Consider the following 15,630-nt stretch of genomic DNA (forward strand, 5'->3'; position numbering starts at 1 on the left):
CTAAGGCAGGGCACACTACATCACAGGTGTGGACATATCTGAATCAGCAGATATGACCCTACCGTATTAGGATCTATTCCTTAATGTTGTTAGTGCCATGGAAGGCACAGAGAGTACATGGGCTGGAAACTCAACAACTCAAGTTCCAAAGAATCATGAAGGCTTCACTGAACACAGGAGTGTTTGAAATCAAACTACTCCTTTCATTAAACTCACACTGATGACAGTGTGGAATTAATTGTAACATGTACTCAGAGGTGCCCCCTAAAAATCTTCCAACATTGGTTTGGTCACAGACTGGCTTTAGGCAGCCTGCCACACACACAGACGTGTTTCTGGACCCCTGGCTCTCTGGGACCAAAAACAATGCACATCCTGGGCGGAGGGGTCACACCTCCACCTCCTCCCCCGGGATGTGCACAGTGCTCAAAGGGGAAGCTTCAAAGGCCTGCTGCCTTTGTAATGCAACCTCCAGCCTCTGCTGCAAGCAGCATATGGAAACCCCAAGTTTACACCTCCAATTTGGGCAGGAAACCAGCAGGACAACTTAGAAAGACTAGGAGGTGTGCCCACCTTTGGCAACTCCACTCCTCAAGTGGAAGAGGGGAAGTTAAGCACACTTTTCAGTCCCCTCCAACTTGAAGATGAGGGAACTCTTCCAATCAGGGCTAGGACTATGCTCCCTCCCACAGGTGAGTGGCATAATAGAGGGTGCAGTCACCCTAGGTGAAGTGCCTATAGGCCCAACCTGTAACTTCCTTAAAACTCCCCCTAAATCTAGTATGCAGGAGACTTCCTCAGACCTTGAAACTAGTCACCTGCGACCTAAGAAGAAGGACAAAGAAGATACAGTGCAGCGAAGCATGAAGATGACTACTGACTTGGCTCCAGCCCTACCAGCCTGTCTCCAGCTTCAAAGACCCTGCGAGAAGACATCACCTGTCCTGCAGCCAGCGACTTCCAGAAACCCAAGGAAGACTGGGTGAACTTTGACAGAGACCAGAACTCCTGTCCCCAGAATCCAACACCAAGGACCCTTGTGCAGCGGAACCACGAGTCCTGACCACTCTGCACCTGATGCCTATGGCCCATGTCCAGGTGGCCCACCGACCCAGAACAGGTTCCCCAGAGATCTGGACCTCAAGTCCAACATTGGCTGTCCCTGCCTGGAATTCACACTAACACCTATGGCCTGAATCCAGAGGCTCCCCCTGACGGCAACCTGTTCTGGTAAGAAAATGTCAACATCTAAATGCACCCCTGCACCCGAAGCCCCTCGGATTTGGTGAGCTGAATAGACAGTGCACCTATGACCCCCTACATCTTTACTTACCTCTATTGTCGCTGGTCTCCCACCTGCAACCTCAGGTGCGAAGCCTGCAGCCCGTTGCACCAAAGCAAGACCTTCATTGAAAAGCATTGGGTGCTCGATGCTGAATTTGTACCATTCACCTGGCCACCCATGTGCCGCTGGTGGTGTATGTTTGGTGCTGCTTTGTGGCCCCCTGATCTTGCTCTTACCCCCAAAGCTTGGCCCCTGCAACCTTTTTAACTACCTGCAAGCCGAGTGGCTTCAAGTACCCTCAGTCTCCAATGAAATGCATTCGGCTGAACTCCGTTTTAAACCTCTGCACCCAGCTCCCCCTGTGCTGCTGATGGTGCAGTTTTGGTACTCACCTGACCCTTGCCCCTTGCTGAACCCTGCTCCTGAAGACTGGAACTGCAAGTCAGGTTTTTCCTGTATAACCAAATTATTGTTTTCCTCCGTAGGATAACATTGAACTCTTTGAAAATTTGCACTGACGACTTTTGAAACTGAACAGTATTTTTATTTAAAAATGTACTTACCTTATTGTGAAGATCTTGGTCTTAAAATAAAATTCAAACAATGCTTATTTTTATCAAATTTGTGTGGATCTTCTTTTAGAGTTGTGTTTCCCTTATTGGCCAATGTTGTGTAATAAATGTCTTACACTTCTCTGTGTTCGGTCTAATGAATGCTCGCCCACACTACTACTAATAGAGATACTTGGATTTGCATTGAGCCCTGTAGACTTCTGTGGGAATCTCTGGACTCTGTGCAAGGTATAACCACCTAGTGGTATTCCATATACAGAGCCAGCTTCCTACATTGGTGGCAGCGGTGGGATACAATACTAGAAATTTGCTGTACTGCTTGATTATCAAGTGATTTCACAAGAGGCAATCCAAAATTGTCTTTAGTTAGCATTCTCTAGCAATTTTCGATTTTTTTCAAAATGTATTAAACTAGTATTAGGGGCTTGGCTAAGTCCCCCACTGTTTAGAAAATGTAAAAATCTGTAACGTAGTCAGGCCTCAATAGGTCTTATCAATTTTTGTAAGTCCTTAATAAGACCACAACTACTTTAAAATCCATTTCTGAATATCTGCCAGAGGGCTCAACCTGCCCCCTATGCACATCCAAATGTTTCTCAACTTAAAGATTTGTGCAAAGCATGGAAACTTGCAATGGATGCTAAACCTACAAAAACCCATCTATAGCAGTTAATGGCAGAGAATGACAAGGCCATGTAAAGTCAAACTTCCCCCAATGAGGAAGATGATGATGATGATGATGATAATAATGATTCCCAGGTAGTAGAGGGGGAGGAGGAAGACACTGACTTCAACCTTACTCCCTCTGATGCTAACACCACTGAGAGTAATCCCAGTAGTGTCCCAGATGAGGTAGAAACTGAGGATGCAGATCTTCAGAAACTAGCCAGGAGGGTGACTGTAGAAGCTACACTCTTAGTCATAGCAAAAGAAAGATCTGAGATGGGCCTCTGACCCATCTCTGGTGGCAGCAACATAATAAATAGGGGGTAGAATATTTTGTCTCTGAAATCTCCAAAGGAATTGTCCCTAAATTCTTTGAGGGTGATGATATAGTGATAAGTGGTTTATTGCATTTGAGAGAGTCTGTCTTAGGAGGCAGCCCCACAAAAAGATGTGGTGTGATATCCTGTAGGAAATGTTCTCAGGCAAGTGCAGGGATAGACTTCTGACACTCAATGAGAAAGATGCAACATCATATGACCGCACAAACGGTACCCTGAGTGAGGTCTTTGGATTTAGCACTGAAGAGTATACAATCAGATTCAGGTAGGCTAAGAAACCCCAAAGCCAAACCTGTGTGGATTTTGTAGATTGTTTCAGTGAAAACACTAAGAGGTTGGTTACATGTTAACAATGTGCATGAATACGATGGACTTTATAATTTGATAATGAAAGAACATATATTAAGTAATTGTGTGCAGGTAAAGTTGTATTTATACCTAGTAGACCTGGGGCCATTCTCTGCCCAAGAGATGGGGAGGAAGGCTGTTCAGTGGGTAAGAACCAGAGTGTCCAAGACAGGTTATGGGAGGGGGATACCAAAAGAAAAAGGCCAAAAAGCCCCACACCATCCCTATGAAAAAAAGGTGAACCACTCTGAAAAAGATCAAGGTAAGGAGTCCCATGTAGACCCCCAAAATCCTGTCCAGGAGGCTGGACCCACAAACACCTCACATTAAAACAGGTACCATAGTAAGAATTGAGATCCCAATAGGGCATGGTGTCACAGCAGGCAAAAGACAGGCTACCACACCAAGGAACCTAGAGGTCCTAAAAACAAAACCCCTATTGTAGCCCCAGGGTTGCCAAATTAGCCTATGGGGGTAATTCTCCAAATGAGGATTTCCTTCTAGCCTTTAAATGGGAATAGGGCCCAACTGGTGAGTTAGAAATTCCAGAGGGGAGTAGACATCTCCACCCAGTGGCCGAGGAATGGAATCCCAACCACTACCCTGAGAGATACCTGTTATTATTATTATTATTATTATTATTAGGGTTTTGTAAAGCGCGTAGTAATCCGTAAGCATCCCAGCGCTAAGATCAGAACAGTCGAGAGGGTGACAGCGGGAGATCAAGGGAACAGGTGGGTTTTCAGAAGTTTTCTGAACCGAAGGTAGTCAGGTTCCATCCTTAAAGTGCGGGGGAGAGCATTCCACAGGCGGGCTGCGTTCACAGAAAAACGCCGTCCGCCAGTGCATGCCCTCTTCACTCTGACCGAGGTGATAAGGTGATCGTGGTCAGAGCGCAGGGATCTCGTGGCTTTGTAGGGCCTAATGAATTTTTTAAGGATGGGGGGGCCTTTATCCTGCAGGAGTTTATGGGACAGGCAGAGGGCCTTAAATTTGACTCGCTCTCTCACTGGAAGCCAGTGGAGATGTTTCAAAGCTGGTTTGGCCGAGGATCTGGCCGGAGTGTTGGTAAGAATCCGGGCCGCGGCGTTCCGGATCCTTTGCAGTTTGTTGAGAGTTGCTTCGGGGGCACCCAGATAGATGGTATTGCTATAATCCAGCCTTGACAGGATGAGGCCTTGGATGAGCAATTTCTGGGAGACAGGGGGGAGAAGGGGCAGAATTTTCCTAGTGGATTTAAGGAGCCCGAAGCAAGTCCCAGCGATTTTATTGGCTTGGGTCTTGAAGGATAGATCTTTTTCTAGCCAGATTCCCAGGCTCTTGATCTCGGTCTTGGGGACTGGAGGTTCACCCAAAGAGAGGGGCCAGATGTTAGGGCGAAGGAAAAGCCCCTTTTGGCCGAGAAGTAGGATGTCTGTTTTAGATCCGTTGAGTTTCAACGACGAACTATTCATCCATCCCTGAATTTCTGAGAGGCAGCTATGGAGGTTAGATGGTTCCTGGTTGGGGTGAGATAGAGACACCACTAATTGAGTGTCATCCGCGTAGCTGATGATTTTCACTCCGAACGGGATGACGACCTCCTCCAATGGGGACATGTAGACATTAAATAATGTTGGGCTTAATGACGAGCCCTGGGGCACTCCACATTGGAGGGGGGTTACGGGGGAGCGGGTGTCGTTCTCCCAGACCTGCAAGGAGCGATGGTCTAAAAATGATGCGAACCAGGCCAGGGCGGTGCCGTCCACACCGATGTTTTTGAGTCGCTGGATTAAGACTTGGTAATTGACAGTGTCAAAGGCCGCACTAAGGTCCAGGAGGATCACTGCCACTGATCCTCCTGCGTCCAAAATGATTCTGGCCTCCTCCACTGCCGCAAGCAGGGCGGTGTCCGTGCCCTGTCCCGGGCGAAATCCGGTTTGCGAGTTTCTGAGCAGGTTGTTAGTCTCTAGAAACTGCGAAAGCTTTTTGTTGACTAGCTTTTTGGTGATTTTACTGGTCCCGGGGAGGAGGGAGATTGGCCATGTCCACAGGGTCGAGTGAGGGTTTTTTAAGGAGCGCCTTGACAACGGCTGATTTCCAACTGGGGGGGACTTTTCCCTGGAGTAGTGATGAATTGATGAGTTCAGTTAGCGGGGGGCGATCGTAGGGGCCACTTTTTTTAGAATGCGTAAGGGCGCCGGGTCGCTAGGGGAGCCGCTTTTGATTGTCGCTAGCGTGGTTAGAACTTCTTCAATAGTTACCGGGCCGAGAAAGTTTAGGTGGGCGGTTGTTAGGCCCGAATTAGTGCAGCCCGCATCAATAAGACTGAGGTCGACAGGGGGTAGGGAGGCGAGAATTTTCTAGATTTTCTCATCAAAGAATTTAGCCAGATTGATGCATTTCTCTTCCGAGGTGTTGGAATCTGGGAGTTTCTCTGGTCGCGGATCTGGAACTTTGAGTAGTTCTTTAAAAATAATAAAGGTTTCCCTGGCAGAGCTGGCTGAGTTTTTTATCCTTTCCTCAAAGAATGTGCTCTTGGTATTGCGTAAGGCAATTTTGTAGTTTTTTAAGGAGGTGCGGAAGGCGACTTTTTTGTCTATGGATTTATCCTTTCTCCATGCGCGCTCTGTTCTTTTGCACTCCTTGCGTAAGAGGTTAAGATCAGGAGTGTACCAGGGAGCCGGGTTCACTCTTTTAACTCGTTTTAGGATGGTAGTTCTAGGGAGGAGATTGTCCAGTGAGTGGGTAAGCCAGGAGTTGAACTGATTATCCACAGTGACTGGGTCAGAAGCCAAAGAGGGGGCAGTGACCCTGAGTGTGGCAACCCATTCTTCAGGCGAGAGTTTGTGCCAGCGTCGCTCGGTGACCCGGGTTTTAGACGGGAGGGTACGTGGGACGAAAAGAGGCCAGTGAATGGGTATCAAGAAATGGTCTGTCCAGGGTAGGGGAAGAGGGGAGTGGGTTTTGAGGTCAGAGATGTTGGTGAGAACAGGATCTAGAAGGTGTCCTTTGTCATGGGTGGGCTCTAGATTCACTAGTCGGATACCAAATGACATGAGGTCAAGGAGGAGTTCGGAAGCAGTTGGGTTCTTGGGGTCTAGTAGATGGAGGTTCAAGTCCCCCAGGATTAGAAAGTTAGGGGTAGAAGATGCCGTCTGGGTGACTGTGTCAGTCAGAGCGCCAAGGAATTTGGCTGGGGCTCCCGGCGGGCGGTATATCAGTAGACCAGAGAGTGAGGTTGCAGAAGATATCTGTAAGGCAAAGTGGCAACTTTCGCAGTCGTCGATATTACCATCATTGGTTCTACAGGAGAATTGCTCTCTGTAGATTATTGCCAGGCCACCTCCTCTGCCGAGGGGTCTATTCTGAGAGTGGATTTGGTAGCCAGGTGGTAGAGCATTGACAATGTCAGAGTCAGAGCAGGGGGTGAGCCACGTTTCCGTGAGGAATAGAATGTCAATGGCATGATCACGCACCAGGAGGCTGATTTCGTGGGAGTGTTTAGGAAGGGACCTACAATTGAGAAGGCCGAGCTGTAGGCCGCGGCAATGTGTGGCAGTGGGCGCCGGATTGCAGAGGTCACAGTTAATATAAGATTCTTCTCCTGAGTAGGTATAGTTCCACTTAGAGTTTTTCGAGGGGTTGAGTGCATGGAGCCTGTCTCTGGTGTAGGTAAGACGACCAACAGGAGAATTGGGCATAGTGACTGTGCCTGGGGCCGGCTGGGCCCGGACGGGCCCAGACGGGCTTGCTTTAGCCGCGCCCGCTGCGCCCGTCCGCTGCTCGTACGTGGAAAGCACATTGCTTATAAGCTGTGTAGGGGGTGTGGCCTAGAGCGAGTGGGTGTGGCCTGCGATCAGGCTGGGTAATGGCGCCAGAAGCAATTTACGCTCGCACGCGGCAGCGTTTAACTCGGCTGCGCGGGGGGCCAAGGGTGAGAGGAGAAGCTCAGGAGAGCACTGGTCAGGTGGGCAAACAAGTATTTTTTTAAAGTATCAAGGGACACAAATTATTAAAAACAATTTTAAAAAATACAACACAGAGCAAACTCCCGGCTGTGCCTCAGGAGTGCCGCGATCTGAGAAGGATAGGACCTGTGCCAGTCACACTGTGGTGCATGACAGGTTGGTACTCTCAAACCAGTATGTGCCAGGGAGACAAAAAGAGTAAGGGCTATCCCATGGAAGGTCACTGTTAGTCCTGTTGCTGTAGTGCCCCTAGAGATAATTGGGTCCTGTTATACCTGCTGCTCAGCCAGTGTGACTGTGGTGGTGGAATTGTGTGTGATGTGGCTGCGGAATGTTGGTGAGAGAGGCAGTCAGTGGAGGATAGGCGGAGCAGCAGGAAGACTGCTGCAGATGGGGCTCTTCATAACATCTTACTCAATAAACCTACTTATCTAACCTAACCTGGGACTGGACGTGCTTTCTTTGTACAACATATTTTGGCGACAATTTTGAAGAAGAACTACGTGTGCAAGTGCACCGAGAGAGGAAACAATCAGAACTGAACCTACATCATACAAACCTGAGGATACTACTGAAAGAAGAATTTTAAAGGAACCAAAAAGCACTGAGAAGGATAGTATGCCCTCCAGCCCCACCAGTGTCCTGCTCCACCAGACAGGCTACCAGCCAGGGCAGACTTCAATTGAACAACCGTTGCTGTAACATTCTTGTTGTGCCACTCGATCTCAAGTGGTTGTACCTTACAATTAATTCCTGAGATTATGTCAGCTGAATGTGGAGGTTTAGAAGCTGATTCTATCAATGATCATGGATTTCAAATTTAATGGAGACAGCATACATTTTTCAAATTTAGTTTATTTGTTTGAGTAATTAAAATCTTACAAAAAGCAGCTAAAACATTTACAAATATAAAATACTAAAAACAATCCATATGTTCAAATAAATTTCATAAATCTTAATTAATTACCAAGGTGATATCTTAGACAAACATTTAAAATTATTTTTTGGGTTGATTCGGTAGGTTCGTATTCACACTGCCCGTAATTTAATCAAGCACAGACTTCCAACTTGTGAAGGAATTTAGCAAAAGCTGAATTAATTTGTTAGTCTTCTGGATTAAAGCTTGCCATTAAAGCCTGCCTACAAGTCCTTACACCACGTTCGTTAAACAGTTTCTTAAGTGTACTTTTTCTTTCAGCTTCCAGATCCGGACAAAGACACAATAAGTGTAGGATGGCTTCTTGTCCTGATTTGCATAGCCTGCATAGACAGTTATCATTTGCTGTTTTCCGTAGTGCCAAGTGGCATGAGCCTGGAAAATAGCCAAACCTAGCGTTCATAAAAATGTGTTGTTGTTTTTTCTACCATGAAGTTTCCAGGTAGGTTTGAATCTTTTTTTTCTTAAGTCCGTTCACAATCGTCACGCATGCTTTCTTTTAACAAAATTATCTTTGTCCTTTATCAAGGAGAGATAGTCAGTACGTTTTTTTACTGATTTTTCTAAGCTCTCCTGCACAACGGTGGTGTTCCAGATAGGTGTTATTCCAAACTCGTCGATTGCTATATTTAGATAGGAGCTGGCAGTGAGATTCCTATTATTTCTTGCTTCTTGCCACAATAGACGAGACATTTCGTTGTCCTGATCGTTTTTTATTCTGTTCCACACTTTCATTGTGTGCCCTTTTCTTGCATAATATTGGTTGTTTAGCCCAAATTCCAATCTTACTTGGGCTTGTGAGGCGTTCCTTGGGAGGGAAAATAGAATTCAATATGTTTTGGAGACCGAGGTGTTGATGATCTCTGCATCTTTCCCGTTGAGCACCACACTGCCATATGTTAGAGTAGGCAGTAATTTTGCTGCAATTGTTTTTAATAAGGGGCGATAAGACAAGTCTCCAATGGTTTTCTGGATTGTTCTAAATGCACTGACTAGGGAGTTCGTTTTCCTTGTAATATCGAGTTTTTTAGTCTCGAAGTTGCCATTATCGTTGAAAGTTACTCCCAAGTATTTATAATCAGCTACTCGCTCCAATTTTTTCCTTTGCAGGATCCATTTGTGTGCGTGCTTTAGTCGTCTATTTTTTGTAATTACAATCACCTTGGTCTTGGCTTCGTTTATGTGCATACCATTTACCTTAGAATACTTAGAGATGCCGTCAATAAATCGTTGCATTCCCACTTTAGTATGACTTAGGAGTATGACATCATCCGCGTATAATAGGCTGGATATCTGACTTTGAGCTAATCTTGGGGGGTGGGCTTGAATGGCCTTTAACTCAGTGCTAAGATCAGCTAAGAATAAGTTAAAAAGTAAGGGAGCCAACACACATCCCTGTTTAAGTCCACTTGATGTTGGAATTATTTTGGTTAATGTTGAGCCGTTACCCGTCCTCACCCTAACCCAAGTTTCAGAGTGCAAGAGCTTAATCATCTTTAGCAGCTTTTCTGGTATTCCTTGCTTGGTAAGTTTTTCCCATAAAAGTTCTCTATCAACACAGTCAAAGGCAGATTTAAAATCTACAAAACACAGATATAAGGGTTGTTTAGCTAGAATTGCTTTTTCAATTAATATTGATAATATTTTGGAGGCAGCACGAGCACCAACAGCGTTTTATATAAACTCTGGTTGAGCATATCTGTATTTATTGGAGTACTTTGCACACTTAAACTCTGTCTTCCGTCCTCAGTATTGCGTGTTTGGGAGTAACAGTGTTTTGCCTGGCACTGTGCCTCAAACTATGACTTCTGCAAGAGCGCCAGATACAAGCCTCTTCATAAGAGATAACCCAGAGAGTTCAACACAGAAATGAGATTTCTGTTGCTGATATGTTGTGCGGCATATGGCAGGGCAGCCAAGGTACTTGTGAGAAACTACAAGCTGTTACTGCTGGGGGCATTTGACGGTTTCTGCTCTGAAAAGCTTTGGTAAAACAGCCATCTTACCACTATGGTGAAACCACAACGGTGGTTCAACCGCTGTCGTGTATTTTTCAACCGGAGGCGTGACTCAATTAATGCACGCGCTTTCTTACCTTTGTCTTTTGTAGCATGCTATTTCTTCGTTGACATCTTTGTTGCTATGCAGCTCCCCAAGCTGCTTTAGGGCGCTTTCAGGTACGGACGCGCCACGAGCCACCCAGCGCAGCGTTGTCTGCGTGTCGCCATCTTTAATTGGAAATTCTTTGCGCTTTCATCCGAGTGACGCTCTCCCTTAGCGGGAGAGGGCTGGTATCTAGAGATGGTGTTGCCTTGCTTCTTCTGCGTTTCTGTGGCAGTCTTCGAGGGTACTCTTTAAGCAGTTTGCCAAGACTTTCTGTGAGTCGTTGTTTCACTAGCATGGTGACTTCAGACTTTTATGTTGTTCCATTTGTAAGTACTCTTGCTGAAACATTTGGAAGTGACACTGTCAAAGCTGAAAGTCCCTCAAGTTTTCCTTCCATTTTCTTTGGATGATTAATTTCAGTAAGGTAGTGACTCATCTTGTGGGTGTGTGGGCAGAGCAACATTCCTGCTGCTGTCTTTTGGAGGAGTAACTGCTCTACTACACAGTGTTCAGATTATCATTCTGGTTTTGCGCCTCATCTCATCTGATTTTGTGTGTTAATGGAGACTAGTGTTACCGGGTGTTTATCTTGTGTGTTATTGGGAATTGTAGTTTAGATGATGTCACCTGTAGAAGCCATTTAGTTCTACCACTTTTTTGTGTTCGAGGGATGGTGCAGAAATACCACCTACTGTTGCGGTTGTGTTGTAGAAAACCACTTTCATGTGGTTGTGGGATAGTGCAGCAATACCACTCACTGTGGAGTTTGTGATATAACACAGTAATACCTCCCATTTTTGAAGTTACATTTGTGATGAATTGGGGTTGACGGTGATGTGTTTTTAGAAGTTGACATACAGTTGGTGTGCAGTGGTGTTTCACACTTACGACCCTTACTACGGGTAATGGTGAGGGGCAGAGAGGAAGCCAAATTGTTTAAATGTGAGTGAAGTTATGTTACTTGTGATTACATTTACCACCCTTACTACGGGTTTGGGTGAAGGGCAGTGTTGATGCCTTATGGTTGATGTGGAGTGGTATTCCACACTTTCCACCCTTACTACGGGTTTGGGTGAAGGGAACTTTAGTTGCCATATGGTTGGTGTGGAGTGGTGTTCTACACTTATCACCCTTACTACGGGTTGGGGTGAAGGGCATTGTAGATGCTATTTGTTTGGTGTGCAGTAGTGTTCCACACTTACTAAGTTCTGGTCGGTTCACTACCTCACCCTGTGGTCTGTACCCTATGTACTACTTTTATGTTAGCCTGGCCAGCCGGCATATGTTGTAGTATCAGGGGTTTGGATTTTGGTTTTGTGGGGTGGTAGAGCGTGTGCGTTTTGTTTGATTAGGAAGGGAGATGATGTATGTGAGTGCATAGTTATTACTACTTTCCTTGTTTTTCTTTGCTTGTATCATTTTATGACATGTGGTGCAAATTGCATTCTATATTTTCCATCTGCCTTTGTATGCACATTTGCATTTATTGTGTTGTGACATGTCCTGCGTGAAATGTTTCCACCCGTTAGTTCGTGCACTTGCATTAGTTCTTTGCTACATTGTTTATATGCCTGCAATAGTTCTAATGTCATTCTTTCAAGAGTTCCAATGTTATTTTGTGTAAAGAAAAGAGATGTGTTTTACCTGCTGCTCATCCAGTGTGACTGTGGTGGTGGAATGTTGGTGAGAGAGACAGTCAGTGGAGGATTGGCTGAGCAGCAGGAAGGCTGCTCCTGGTGGGGCTCTTCATAACATCTTACTCAATAAACCTACTTATCTAAACTAACCTGGAATTGGACAAGCTTCCTTTGTACAACAGGTCCTTTAGTTGGAGAAGGGTGGTAGTCAGTAAAGACCTCCAGATCGACTGCCTTCTTGGGAATGACCACCCAGAAGTTGGCCTGAGACAAAGTGAGGTTCTGGTCAAGTGCCAGTCCTCACCCAAGGAATCCGGGGGGAGGGGAGAGCGGGGCTGAACCTGCTACTAGTGTAGGTAAAGAAGAGAAAGTGTAGGAAAGGTGGACAAATGCTCGCCACTGTTCCGGTGGACCAAGGACATTACCCACAAAAGTATTTTCGACAAAAACATACATTTAAGGATGTAACTGGATTTACGCCTGCTGTGTTTTCACAAAGGATAGCTTGTAAGTGTAAGTCCATTTACACCTGTGCAATTGTATGCCAAAGCTGTATACAATCACATAGGTCAAAATCTCTTGCAAGGAAGGGGATATAGGCGCTCAAATTATCTTGTGGCATGATTTGAGTCAGGTACTTTTTCCAGCCCTTAATTGCCATATATGATAAATAAGTTGTAGAGGAGATCAGGTCGCATGAGTAAACAATTAGGTCTTTTGCATACCACAACACGAACACAAGTGTTACTTGTAGGTACATCACAGTTTACTTCACCAAGAAACAAAACCGCAGTTCCCAGACTGCTCACACAATTCAAGAAGTATATAAAGAATATTAATGTGACAAAGCACTCAATAACTCATTGGTGGTGGGGGAGGAAGAATAAATGGGTAGTCCAAAAAGCATATGTATCGATGATAGAAGGGTCTTTGAAGACGAGGAGTGGGACAGCCTCTAGTCCAACCTACCTAAGAGGCCTCAATGTATACTATACAGAGAAGCCGTCCCTCTCCAGGTACATGTACAGGTGCGCCCGACATTACATCGAATTGTAAGGAAATTCACACCAATTCCAAGATGCAAATGTTGGCATTATAGGGAAAAAAAGGGTATGCTTGTCAATATTTGTGGTCTTGTGAATAGATTATGTCATTTTAGAATGAAATCCTGAGCCACATTGCAAAGAATTAAAGATTAGCTCTCTCAGAGAATGTGGGAGACAACAATACTGGTACCAAGGAATCAAAGGGCAGGGCACATGACTGTCCAATGCCACTCCCAGCAAAAATTGTGGAGAATGTAATGAACATACAGTTTGCCTAGCTCATCTAAGATAACCATCAACTGGACCCAACGCAAGTTGGGTTCAGACCTGGGCATGGTACAGAGACTGTCTCGATCAAAGCCACGGAGGAGCTAAAGGCTGCCCCGGATAGGGGAGGTGTCGCAGTACTTCTCCTCCTCGATTTGTCTGATGCCTTTGATACGGTCAACTACACACAGTTTAACAATCGGCTAGGAGAACTAGGAATTAAGAATAAGGCCCTGGCCTCGTTTCTATCGGGCAGAGTACAAATAATTGCCCTCAATCAGTATGAATCCTTTCCCTTTTTCCTTCCTTGTGGGATCCCACAGGGATCCTCGCTTAGTCCGACAATAATCAACGTACACATTGCAGAGCTTGCTACTCTGATTAAAACATTTAGTTGCTCCTTAACCTCCTATGCTGATGACACTCAAATAGTTGTGTCAGCATTTAACAATGATTCGAATATCAGCTCTCAATTCCATGACTGCATGCATGCTATCAGTGTATGGATGAACAAACACTGCTTAAAGCTTAACTCAGGAAAGACTGAGGTGATGTTGTTTGGAAACCTCTCTTCGGCATGGGCCCCTTTCTGGTGGTCAGAGGAATTAGATCCTCTTCAGATTCCTGTGACCAATGCCAAGAACCTAGGAGTTCAAATCCATAACAAACTGAACTGTAGAAGACAGGTTAATGCCATTTTCTCCTCCTCCTTCTTCACACTTCAGATGGTCAAAAACATTCTCCCCTTTATTCCAGCTAATGCAAAAAAGACTGTCATCACTGCCTTAGTTTTATCAAAGATAAACTACTGTAATGGACTATATGTGAAAATGCAGGAAGAACATCTAAATAGACGGCAGACTGTGCAGACTGCGGCAGCTAGGCAGCTATTAAGGATTCCTGAATTCTAATCTGTCTCTCAAGAAACCTAGTAGCTTCACTGGCTTCCATCAATTCTTTGAGCTAGATATTAAAGGTTCTCTTTCAGTGGGTCTAACCTGGTCACTGTATCGGGCCGCACTCCATCGTGGTCAACCTGAACTTGTGACTTTCACCCGGTCACAACATAAGCAGATAGTCACTTTGTGCTGTCTGGTACTATTTTCACTTAAATCTTTAAAATTGCATATCTCCGGTTCTACTGATTGGATTTTAGTTGTTTTCATCTCAAATTATTTATTACATTGTATGTTTTTAATTAGTGTAGGATTTTTTTGTATTGCGTTTTCACTTTGTTACTGTTTGAAGTGCAACATAAATACTTTACACATGATCTCTAAGTTAAGCCAGACGGCTTTATGTTCTCTAATACCAAAAAAAGTATAATTTTCCGACAACTCACTGCTTGTGGAGAGGGAGCCCGTGTTGGATGATTCACTGAGACAAACATTTGGAGAAACAGCCCTCCATACGCTCAACCCACATTTGATACCTTTCTCCACTTAGCGTCACTCCGCTTTTGAATGATCACAGGCGTCGGCTCATACTCCTGCAGAACTATGTAGTCAATGGAGAGTAGCTGCACGCATATCTCGTACTGGCATCCACTTTCATGTCTTGCCGCATACCTAGGTGGGCAATCAAATAAACATAACTGCACATCACAGCACATGCAGTGTAACCTAGAATGAGGGCAAAATATACCACTATGCCCACAGAGGTATGAAGAACTACTAGCAAGTGGAGAGTTAAGGCCGAATTCAGTCTTTGGTGTTAAATTGGGAGGTAAACCTGGATTTTGTGGGGGTGTACTACCTAATCTACATGCACACCATTTTTGTGCCTGTTTTAGCCCCAGATGCATCACACGCTGGTTGTCAATCAAATTTAAAAAAAGGCAAGCAAGCACAATTTCTACTCAAATTACATTAAGAGGAAGTGTAAAAATGAGAGCAAAAATTGTTTACATTACTTTTATATTCTGAGCCACTCTCTAAATGGTGCCTTTATTCGTTGATGTCACGTCTTTGGCAGTAAAAGCACCAGGAAGTGTCAAGTGACCTCACCGTTGTCTACAGACATCTTAGACACTATATTGATACCTTCTGCTATTTAATTTGTTGTATATCATGCTTGGGCGTCAATGGAAATATTCAGGTGTTTAATTCTGCATCCACAGATACGATAAAGTGTAAGAGTGAAAGTGAAAAACGAGAGTGGCAAGAAAAATAGATACAAACTATGTCAGATAGAGTCGAAATATAGGGCTTTTGTATCCTTCAATCTGCGGGCAGAGAGTTCCAAAAAGAGTTTTCCATTCCAAAAAATGACTGATGCCCAGCGTATGCCATTCTAAATTCAGGTGGTTCAAAGAGCAGGGTTTTCTTAATTCTATATCCACCTCGTCCCCAGACATGCTGACCAGGTCAGCTGAATAAGATAGCATTTTCAGGTCCAAGGCTTTGTATGTTAGGCAACCTGGTGAAAAGCTGTTTTTAAAATGCCATTCCCATCAATCATTGTAAATAATATTTAGAG

At 44.8% G+C, this 15,630-nt stretch overlaps 1 protein-coding gene across 1 annotated transcript in view; it reads right to left on the reverse strand.

Annotated features, from left to right (window-relative positions):
- Window positions 1-15,630, reverse strand: part of LOC144752444 (uncharacterized) — a 351,451-nt gene that overhangs the window by 98,954 nt on the left and 236,867 nt on the right. Inside the window, exon 14 of the mRNA XM_078640371.1 lies at window positions 14,585-14,720. Within this exon, the coding sequence (XP_078496497.1) occupies window positions 14,585-14,720 (136 nt within the window). The remainder of the gene's footprint in view (window positions 1-14,584; window positions 14,721-15,630) is intronic.

The sequence above is a fragment of the Lissotriton helveticus genome, chromosome 5_1 (assembly GCF_964261635.1).
Source record: "Lissotriton helveticus chromosome 5_1, aLisHel1.1, whole genome shotgun sequence".
Lineage (NCBI taxonomy): Eukaryota > Metazoa > Chordata > Amphibia > Caudata > Salamandridae > Lissotriton > Lissotriton helveticus.